General features: G+C 39.9%; 1 protein-coding gene across 1 annotated transcript; it reads right to left on the bottom strand.

Annotated features, from left to right (window-relative positions):
* Window positions 1-368: 368 nt before the first annotated feature.
* On the bottom strand, window positions 369-10,289 carry MAGOH (mago homolog, exon junction complex subunit). The gene is made up of 5 exons (XM_004273836.3): window positions 10,110-10,289; window positions 7,286-7,344; window positions 5,987-6,097; window positions 1,770-1,852; window positions 369-631 (listed from the first exon to the last, which is right to left on the bottom strand). The coding sequence occupies exons 1-5, from the start codon at window positions 10,195-10,197 to the stop codon at window positions 532-534; spliced, it is 441 nt and encodes a 146-aa protein (XP_004273884.1). The 5' UTR covers window positions 10,198-10,289; the 3' UTR covers window positions 369-531.
* Window positions 10,290-11,075: the final 786 nt, after the last annotated feature.

Here is an 11,075-nt window from a genome sequence, read left to right as displayed (position 1 = left end):
ACTTCATTAATACCAAATATCATGTTCAAATTTCCTTAATGATGTCAATTTTACATTTCCTGAATCATGATCCAAATAGGGTTCAAATGTTGTATTGATTGTGTGTCTCTCAAATCTCCTTTTATAGGTTCTCACTCCATCTCCATTTATTTTATGTTTGCAGCTTATTTTTTGAAGAAATCAGATCCCTTGTCCTGGAGTTTCCCAGGACAAGGATATTGATTGGATTTCCACTGTATTTATTAGCATGTTTCTCTATTCTTTTACTTCCTGTAAACTGGTAGGTATATGTATAGAGTTGATTAGATTTTTGGCAATACTTCACATAGCATGTTAGTGTTAAAAAGTAATTGAGAAGAGTGCACATGTTCGGGTCTTTATAATAAAAATTGCATTTTGTTACGTATTTATTAAAGACAATCATTTCTAGTTTATAAAAAAAAATCCTGCCCTGATATACACAAAAATGTCTTGATAATGGTAATTAAAAGCAGCACTCCCACCCCCCTTGTGTCCACACAAATATTCAATCTAGATTGGCTTGATCTTGAAGTGTAATCCAATAAGACTGAAGACCAAACACTTCAGGTCCTGGACAAGATAATAAAATACTCGTAAGCCTTCTGGATCCCTATGATGCAAGAAGAAAAAAATGTTTAAAAAGCTGAGAAAACTCAGCAAAAAAATACCATTTACTAACCCAGATTATTTATGTACCAGGATATTCCTCATAGAGGTATTTACAGAATTAAAACTTTGAAAACAACCCAGTGTCCAAAAAGAAAAAGCCTATGTGCTATATATTAAAATGTAATATTATGAGGTAATTTAAAATGTTAAGGTTTCTTCTTAATGAGGAAATGCTTATATTAAGTGGGAAAAAATCATGATTAAAGTAACAGACTGTTGATCTCAATTACATTTTTTGTGCTTTAAAAGACTATATATATTTTTTAAAGCAAAGGAAAAAGACAAGAAATACTTTAAGATTAATGGTTATCTAATTGATAAGTTTACGGGCTATTTTCACCTTTCTACTTTTCTGTATTTCCTATATTTTCAACAATGAGCATGTATTACTTTCAGAATTAGGAAAACTTATTTTTGAAGTAGTACTAAGCAGGACCAAGAGGCTGAAGATTACTACAGCATAACTGGGTAAGAACAAGACTGTTCACAGGAAGACAGTTATGCCTAACATGTACTAAAAGTGAGCCATATCTAACCCCAAATCCTCAAAGCACAAGAGCCAAAGAGGTTGCCAAATTCTAAGGATTCTTTGTGGCATGTAGATTCATGTCTCAACTTTATATTTTACCCTACTGACAAAATGAATTTTTAAACTTATATTCTGAATAATTTCAAGTTTCACTAAAGTCAGGCTTTAAGATGTGCTATCAGAATAGCCAACACGGAGGAAGGTGTTCAGACTCATTGATTCTACAGTTTATTTCCAGCACTTGTTTTTTTGTGTTTCATTTCTGTTCTGGCCAGATTCTTACCCACTTTGGCTGCTCTTATGGCATTACTCTGTGTGTGTGTCACTGAGAAGCTCTTATTAGCAATGGTTGACTAAAACACCAAAAGCAAAAGGAGCAAGCCCTTGAAAATATATAATTTGGAGTCTCTCTATTGAGGGGGACAAAGCTGACCAATTCTGTCTTACATCTGTACCAGATCTTACCATAATGGTCCCAATTTGGTTAAGGGTTTCATATCAGCCTGCTCTAAAACAGACACATCTGGATATAAGGATCATGGATACTTACTTGGATTGATTGACATCAATAAGGGAACCAATTTTTGACGTTGTGAAAGAAATATGTTCATCTCCAATGACAATTTCAAGCTCCTAGAAACATGAAACGTCAGTTTGAATTGGATTTTTCATCAGTCACACAGGAGAAGGGTTCACCATGTGCCAAATCACATAAACTATAATACAGTTGGCCACATTCCCAAGACCCGTTCAATCTGAGCCCTAAACTGTACTGGGCACTGGAAATAAAGAGCTAAATAATTGGTATGAGATAAATACTGGTTTAGCCCTTGAGTAGCTTATACTCTTAGAGGAAGTTGTGTGTGTGAGGCTCCACCATTTAGAAGAATTTACATCATGCTTTGTATAGGAGTTTTCATTGTTAACAGTGTGGAGTAACATGTATAAATCTGTTTCACGAATACCAAGAATCTAACTTTTCTGGGCAACATGGGACAAGTAAAAGAATTCCAGACCCTGAGCAGATCCCAGCTTTGTCACTTACTAGCTGTATGCCCTTGGGTCTGAATTTCTGAAGAGTGAAACAAGTACTATAATCTTAAAAAAAAAAATCTATTGGGTGGGGAATTGGAGGGCAGTGCCTATGGGACAGATCAGCAAAACCAAACAAACATCTCTGCCCTTGTGGAACTTACAATCTATTTTTTTTAATTTATTATTTATTTATTTAATTTTTGGGGGGCTGAATTGGGTCTTAGTTGCGGCATGTAGGATCTTCATTGAGGCATGCAGGATCTGCTGCTGCAGCGCTCGAGCTCTGCCTTCGTTGAGGCACGTGGGCTTCTCTCTAATAGTGGCTTTAGCTGCCCCGCAGCATGTGGGATCTTAGTTTCCCTGACCAGGGATTGAACCCGCATCCCCTGCACTGGAAGGAGGATTCTTTACCACTGGACCACCAGGGAAGTCCCAAACTTACAATCTATTGAGCTCTACTTCTTAACACTCAGATTTGAAAATGTTAATATTTTATCATATCTGTGTCAGATTTTTTTAAGAAATATTAGAGTTTAGACCCACCTCCCACTCTGTTCTCCTTCCTGCCTCCCCAGAAGTTGGGGTGTATTCTTTCCAATCATTATTTTATATTAGGTAGTATATTTTAAAAATTTTACATAAATGATCGTACTATATCTTTTTGCTTTTTTCATTCAACAAGGGTTTTTGTTAATTTGTTTTTTATTGAGTTAACATTGTTTTTTTGTTGCTGTTGTTGTTTTTGGCCACACCATGCAGCTTGTGGGATCTTAGTTCTCTGACCAGGGATTGAACCTGGGCCCATGGCAGTGAAAGCAATGAGTCCTAACCACTGGACCACCAGAGAATTCCTATATTGGGTTAAAATTGGTTTAAAAGTTTCATGTGTACAATATTATATTTCTACTTCTGTAAATACTAGTGTGCCCACCACCCAGAATTTAGTTTCCATCTGTTACCATACAGTTGATTCCCTTTACCCATTTTGCAACACCCCCTCCCCACCTCCCCCAGCCCCTTCCCTCTGGTAACCACTACTCTGATTTCTCTATCTATGTGGTTTTGTTTGGCTTGTTCATTTATTTTGTTTTTTGTTTTCAACAAAGTTTTTGTAGGTAGATCAAGTCCATTAGTTTTAAATGCTTTAGAATATTCATTTCCCTATTGAAGCAGACTTTTGTTTCTATAAACCATGTGGCAAAGATATCCTTCTATGCGTCTTGTGTATATATGTGAAAATCTCTCTAGGAAATTCCTAGAAAGTAAACATATTTTCAGCTCTGCTAGACACTAACAAATCGTTCTCTAAATGGTTGTAGCAATGTTGTTTCCACCAGTATATATGAATCCCCCTTTTCTTTCTCATATCCTTTTTAAAATTTGGTGCCTTTTTTTTTTTTTGACCATTCTAATAGGTCTGACATGGTATTTCACTGTTGTCCTCATTTTCACTTTTCAAATAAAACTGTAAATGTTTTCATAAATTTATTGCCCACTTGTTTTTCCAGTTCTGTAATTGTCTATTCATAACCCTTACACATTCTGCCACTAGTTTACCTTTTTATTATTAATTTGTAGTTCTTTATATATTCTGGATTGAAATGCTTTGCCAGTTATGTTTTGCAAATACCTTCCTCTAACCTGTGGCTTATCTTTCTATTTTATCTTGATATCTTTAGATAAAAAGAAGTTTTAAATTTAAAGAAGTCAAATTTACTAATCTTTTCCCTTGAGGAGTTTAAAAAACTTCTCTACCCGGAAATAATAAGACAGTCTATATTTTCTTTCATGTTTTAAAATTTTGCTTTATTTCTATAAATCGTCTAATTAAAAAATACTCTGTAAATATATTGCCAATCAACTTGGTATACTTTGTTAAACAGTCCATCCTTTTTCTATTAATTTGAAAGTTCAACTCTGTCATATACTGTTCCAAGTTCCCGTATACTCATGGGTTAATGTTTCTGGGTTCTCTATTCTGTCCCATTGGTTTAGTGGTCAATTCCTGAGGCAATGTCACCATACAAATGACTATAGTTTTATAAGAAATCTTCAAAATTATCTTGGCTACTCTTGCCCCTTTGATCTTCCATGAATTAGAGGCTCCATCAGGTTTTAGGAAAAATTGTGTTGTGATTTTGATCTGAATTGGAATGAATTTATAAATTATTTTGGTGAAAATCGATATAATATTGAGTCTTCCCATCCATAAAAATGATACGTCTTTTTATGTCCTTCTGTAAAGCCCTTCCCCATAAGTTTTATATATCTTGTTAAATTCACTCCCAAGTTCTGTATAGCTTTTGTTGCTGTTATGAATGGGATTTTGTTTTTAATTATACTATCCAGTAGGTTGTTGCTGGTATATAGGAGTATGCCTTGCCCACTTCACAGGACTATTGTGAATGTTGAATGAGCTAATGGAGCTGAAAATTTTATCAATCCTAAAGCAAAATACGTATATATAGTATTACTAAGATCTCATGAACGTTAATTAAAAAGTTAACTTGAGTAAGTACTGAGGATGAGATTTTTTTCACTCTTCCTCAAGAGTTGGCCCATCATTCTGAGGTTAATTAGAATAAGCTTATACGAGTTTTCGTATTAATTTAATAAATATAATTACTATTGAGCTTTTACTATACACTGGCACTATTTCAGTCACTAGAGATATAGCAGTGGAAAAAAATAGGTAAAGTCCTTGTACTGAAGGAGTATGCATGTGTATGTGTACGTCTGTTGCAGTGGAGGAGGAAGAGGGATGCATAAGGAAAATCAAACAAGGCAATTTCAGACAATGATAAATGCTATGAAGACAAAAACCAGATTTTTTTTTAAGTGGTGGGGAAAGGCATTTTAGATTGGATGGACAGGCAAGACATCAATCACTGAAGAAGTGACATGTGAAGACCTCAATAATAAAGACAGTCTTGGATAGAATGTTCCGGGCAGCATGTAGGAAATGCAAAGGTCCTAAACTAAGAACCACCTAGGTGTATCTGAGTAACAGAAATAAGACCGGTGAGGTCTGAACACAGTGTGAGATGGTGAGAACAGTAGAAGGTAAGGTGGGAGTTTGGACTTTATTTTAAATGCAGTGGGAAGCCACTGGAGAGTTTAAAATTAGTGGAATAAACCAATTTACATTTTTAAAGATTACTCTGGCTTCAGGAAGGAAAAAATGGGCTGTACAGGACAAAAGAAGAAACAACGAAATCAATTAGAAGTCTGGATTAGGAAAGCAGCATTAAAGTGGAAAGAAAACCTTTCCTATTCTGTCAAATATGACAGTGGCTTTTATTTTTTAATTGCCACAATGTTTTCAGAATAAATATCTAAGCCATGAATTTAAACAGATATACTTAGTTGCCTGCATGATTTTCCATTAGATTGTTGAAATAACTATGTTTTATTTATCTCTGTATCCTCACAACGTTTTGTCCATAGTCGTTACTCAGTAAGTAATATGGGCAGCAAGTACTCTGAGAAGCAAGGGAGGGGTCACAAGAGGAAATTAAGGGCTGGGCTCCAGGTGGGGAGCAGCACCACCTGCTCTCCCCGATCCTCTGTGTGGGATTAGTGCTTTCTTAGACCAACGTGCTGGAAATCTGCTCTGTGTAGGGCTCCATATCGCACACCCATACATGAGTATATTCAGTGTCACATGCAGAGCAGTAAACCTCATCTTATTTGTAAGATTTCTGCACTGTGGATAGTTGCTGAAACACCCACCTGCCGGCCCACTCGGTCAGGAGGAGGCCACAGAGCATCATCCTCTTTGGTAATTTCACTGTCATCAATTATTCTCTTCAGTTCCTCCATCACACTTCTATGTACATAAGCCTGAAAGCAAGTTAAAAAACAGAATTTAAACTGTATCGCTAAGCAGCATTCTGACTCAGATAGTGATGAAAAATAAAAGACTACTCATGAAAACTTACTTCTGGCACCTCTGTAAGTGGGAAGACATTCCGGCTTGACCTCAGCATGCCAAGAGGACGGCAGGGTCAGAAGTGCCCAATGACTACACCTCAGTCCCCCAACTAGTTGCTTCTATTTCTTGGTACATCCTGTTCATGTGGACCTACTCCTTGCCTACCTAAAAAACTCACACTTGAGCCCCAAACAAAAGATCTGTGAGTAACTCTGGTTAATTTTAACTAAATGACATGCTTCCGAAGAGCAGAGATATGTCTTTTACATTTCACATATTAGTCCACATTAAAAAAAACTGAGGATGCTGACATGTGTGGGTAAGCATAATACTGATTGCTAATTAAATACAATAGCATGAGAATATACTGTTAAGACATTTTCAAATGTGACAAAGTGGTTAAAAGAATAACTTTGATGAAACCTTACTGGTGTGGTAGAAATCATGCCAAAATGGAGCACACGGACTTGACAAAGGCAGGCATAGGTCTGAATTCCTGCTCAATCTCTTACTAGGAGGTCTAACTTTGTACAAGCCCCATAATTAATATCTGGGCCTTCACTGTCTTACCTGTAAAGGGTATATAATACCACCCATCACAGAGACTTACAGTAAGGGTTAAAATAAGCTCACAGATGTAATACCTAGTGTCATGCCTGGCATCTAACATGCATTCAGTGATGTTAACTGCTTTCCCATGCTCCCTTTCCCCCATTCAAATGCAAATTAAAAGAGCTCTATTGAGTGCTAGGTACCAGGGAATATATCAAACACTAAGCTAGTGGGGGGGGCGGGTTTTCTGTTTTTGCAGATTAAGCAACTGAAACTTATCAAGTTCAACCAGGAAGTGTGCCCAAGATCACAAGGTTAGTAAGTAGCAGATTCAGGGTTCAAACCAAGATTTGCAAGACTTCAAATGATTACCCGTTACCGATTCAGCATTGTTAAAGAAAATATAAACTAAAAGAAGATTTGAGAAAAACTTTAGAAGCTATCTAAGACATGTCTATACTTCCCTATTCTTTATCTTTCAATACTACTCACAGAAAGAACAAAAACAGGACAAAAGGCTAAACGGCTCTCAGAGGATTCATTACCTCTTTTCTGATCATGACATCATTTTTGTAATTGCTGTTGTTGGCGTATCTCAATTTCCCTGTGAGGGGCAAAAAACAAATTCAATATATAATAAAAACATATAAATAAAGCCTGCCTTATCAGTAAACAAAGGATGTTGCCGCCATCAAGCCACCAGCCACACCACTCCCAGCTCCCTCCCCACGGGTGCACCCTAAGGGGATTCAGGATGGGGGAAACAGGATACTGGCCCTAGATAGTTAAGGTGCATATCAAAGGAATGATCTCAAGCAGCCAAGCAAGAACCTCTACATAGGAAAGTGCTAACTTCTTTAACTTGAGCTGCCTGGTATTTCTTTAATTAATAGTTAATTGTAATATTTGGATGTTCTACCCGTTTTTTTTTGTCTTTGTTTTGTTTTTTTTGCACAAACTCCTATATATCCTGGCTCATCCCTTACCTCTTCGGAACAGTCCCTCAAAGCTATCTGAGAGCCTGTCTCCCAGGCTTAAGTCCTCAGTATTTCTGCCGAATAAAACATAATTCTCAATCTTTAGGTTTTTTTTTTTTTTTTTCAGTCAACACTGTTAAATAGCCTCCTAGCCAAAAATACAGCTGACAATTACAATTCTTGCAAAAGCCAGCTCAGGTGTGAGAAAAGAACAGGCTTTTGTGACTGGCAAATCATGTCTCTGCAGGTTAATGTCCTCAGCTAAAAATAGGAGTAATTGATAACTCACCTGCACCCAGGGCCTTCTAAGGCTCAAAAGAGTGGTGAAAACTTCTGAAAACTGTAAAACACTTTTTACATATATTAACGTGTGACTGTGAAAAACTCCCATCTATCCTTATGATGGAAAAGCTGTGGATTTATTATTGAGCATATTTGGTATACAAGGCCCTTTGTGCATATGTGCATCTAACAGGCTAATTTGGGTATATAGGGTGGATATGAAGGAGAAGATAAAAGGAAATAGAGGAGATAATTATTTCCCTATAGAAGGCACACTAAAAAGAGCCAAATTAATTGACGCCTCACTGCACTGTCTCTCTGCCTCAAGTCTCTCTCCTTTCAGGTCATTCTCCATACAGTGGATAAAGTGATATAGTAATAGATGGCTCTGATTAGGTTACTCTAACACTCTGATACTGACAATGGCTTCCCACTGCCTTCTTGATAAAAATCCAAATTCCTTAACGTGGCTTACTGTTAAGCTGAGCCCCTTTCCAGCCTCACTCCTATAATAGTCCTCTCTCACAGAGCTGGAGTTAATCAAACTACAGTTGACCCTTAAACAACGTGGGGGTTAGGGGCGCCCACCCTCTACACAGTCGAAAATCCGAGTATAACTTAAGAGTCAGCCAGCCCCCTGCATCTGCGGTTCCTTGGTATCTACGGTTCCTTACCCGAGATTCAACCAACTGTGGATCATGTGGTACCATAGTATTTACTCTGTAAAAAAATTTGCATATAAGGGGACCCATGCAGTTCAAACCTTTGTTGTTCCAGGGTCAACTGTCTTGGTTTCTGCCTGAAACATCCTATGCACTTTTTGGGGTTTCAGCCTCCTTGCTGTTAATGCTGTCCAAAATGCCTTCCTGACTCATCTGCCTAACCAACTCCTACACTTTCCGAAAGATTCACACCCCCCTTCCCCGTGTCATTTTATACAGGAAGCCTTCTTTGACCCTTCAGGATAGGTTAGGTGCCTTCTTTCTGCTCCTAGAATCTTCTGTTTCTTTCTACCACAACACCCAATACACTGTCTTGCTATTGTTAACAAAACTTTCTCTACAATTGGGGCTTGTCAGTTCATCTTTGTGCCCCCATTTACTGGAAGTTTTCTGTCATCTTTGACTCCTTTTCCTTCACCATACTGGCCACGCCCCAAATCTTATCAATTGGCAGTCCTTTTGGTTCTGCCTCCAACAGTATCCTAAATCCTTCCCTCTACTTTTACTATCACTCTAGTCCCAACCAACATCCTTTTTGTCTTAACAACTGTAACCATCTCCCATTAAGTAGTTGCCATTCTTGCCCGTTCTGCACCTAATAGTTACAATACTTTTTCAAGAACAGATTACATCTCTGCTTGAAACTTTCCAATTGCTTCCTGCTGCACTTAGAAAAAAATCTAAACTCTACCAGGAACTATAAAGACTACATGGTGTGGCCCCTGCATACTTATCCGACATCATCTCCTACTATCCTCCCCAGAGTTCAGTACTCTTCAGCCACACTGGGCACCTGAAACATGCCTAGCTCATCTCTGCCCTACGGCCTTGACACTTGTTTCTCCCTCTGCCTAGAATGCTCTTCTTCCTGAGCTTCACAAGGCTGGCTCCTTCTTGGCAATTAGATCTCAGTTCAAACATCTGCTCTTCAGAGAGTTTTCCAATGGCCACCCTTTCTAAAAGCGGCCCACCAGCAATTATTTCATCATTTTGTTTTATTTTCTGACCACTCATCACTATCTGGAATCGTTTTTTTTTTTTTTTTACTATCTCCCAGCACGAGGATACAAGTTCCATGAAAGAGAAAGCCTGTCCATCGTTCACTCCTGCACCCCAGAATGTGGAACAGAACCTGGCACAAGATAGGCGCTCAAGTAATGTTTGTTGAATGAAGCATTATGGTCAAAAACGTCACTAAACAGAAGTCCCTGCACACATACAGAAAGAACCAGTGGGGAGGACATAGGATCGTTCCCTCCAAATCAGCGCCTCACAGCCATCTGTCCCTTCCTCCTCCAGTTCCTCGTACATTCCGGACCCCCGGCCTCCCCACTAGCCCGCCCCCAGGCCTAGTCCTCGCTCCCGGGGAGCGGGGAGGCTTCTCTCACCGTCCGGCCGGAACTCAAACTCCAGGAATTCGTGGCCGAATTTGCCCTTGTGACCCACATAGTAACGCAGATAGAAATCACTCTCCATAGCTGGCAAAAGGCAACCAAGACCAAACTTTAATTGCAAACCTCACCGCCGCCGTACGCGCCCGACACTGACGTTTACGGCGGCGCGCGGAAGTGACGTCAGGCAACGGCACGGCCTGTAGCGGAGAGACCCCCTCCCTAACCCGTCCACCCGGAGGTGGGACAAGACGGCTGCGCCCCTCCCGTCCGAATGAAGCTGCATTTCCCCGGAGGCGGGGTCTGTGCAGCCCTGCCGGCTCAGCCCGAGGCGTGAAGGGCCTGAGGCTGGTCGACCTGCCTTCTCCTGGGCTTGAGGCCGGAAGCCGTCTGTGGACTTCTGGGCCCCGCGGCGGGGGGCGGGGGTCTGGAGGTCGCTTTGCCTGACCTCGGGCTTAACACCCGGAATCCTGCGTCCCCCCAGGCTCCACCTCCATTTGGGACACCCGACTGTGTGGGTCGGAAAAGGCCGTTCACCGTCTCTGGACCTAGGTCGTCTCATCAGTAAAATAGGGTTAAAGGGAGACCTCAAAGGAGAACGCAGCGTACCACGGTGAATGCGTCTAACGTACGCTCCGACTGAACTCTGCCTGTTTAAGGATCAGTTCTAGAAATCCTTCTCAGCCACGCGTTCCCTGAATCCGCAGTGGAGCTTTTCATATCCCTGCAGCTAAGTCGGCCGCACTTATCCCGCATTTTATCTCTTTCTACCTTTTATTTCTTCCTTTCCCTTTCTACCTCACGGGTCTCTAGATGAGGTGCTGTGAATAGGACTTAAGTTGAATATTTGATCTCCCACTCCCCAGCACAGCTTACCCAGCAGTGATTCTCGGCCCGGCCTGCGCAATCGGATCGCCTTGGAGCACCTAAAAAAATATTGGTGCTTGGGCCCTACCCCAAACC

Source organism: Orcinus orca, chromosome 1 (assembly GCF_937001465.1).
Source record: "Orcinus orca chromosome 1, mOrcOrc1.1, whole genome shotgun sequence".
NCBI lineage: Eukaryota > Metazoa > Chordata > Mammalia > Artiodactyla > Delphinidae > Orcinus > Orcinus orca.
The sequence above is the reverse complement of the archived record's forward strand: the minus strand, read 5'-3'. Positions and strand labels throughout refer to the sequence as shown.

Coding starts and splice junctions, on each gene's coding strand:
- MAGOH (XM_004273836.3), bottom strand. CDS start 10,197: ATGGAGAGTGATTTCTATCTGCGTTACTATGTGGGTCACAAGGGCAAA. Junction 6,098..7,285: donor ATGTCATGATCAGAAAAGAG/GTAATGAATCCT, acceptor ACTTGCTTTCAG/GCTTATGTACATAGAAGTGT. Junction 1,853..5,986: donor CTGACCGAGTGGGCCGGCAG/GTGGGTGTTTCA, acceptor TCATGTTTCTAG/GAGCTTGAAATTGTCATTGG.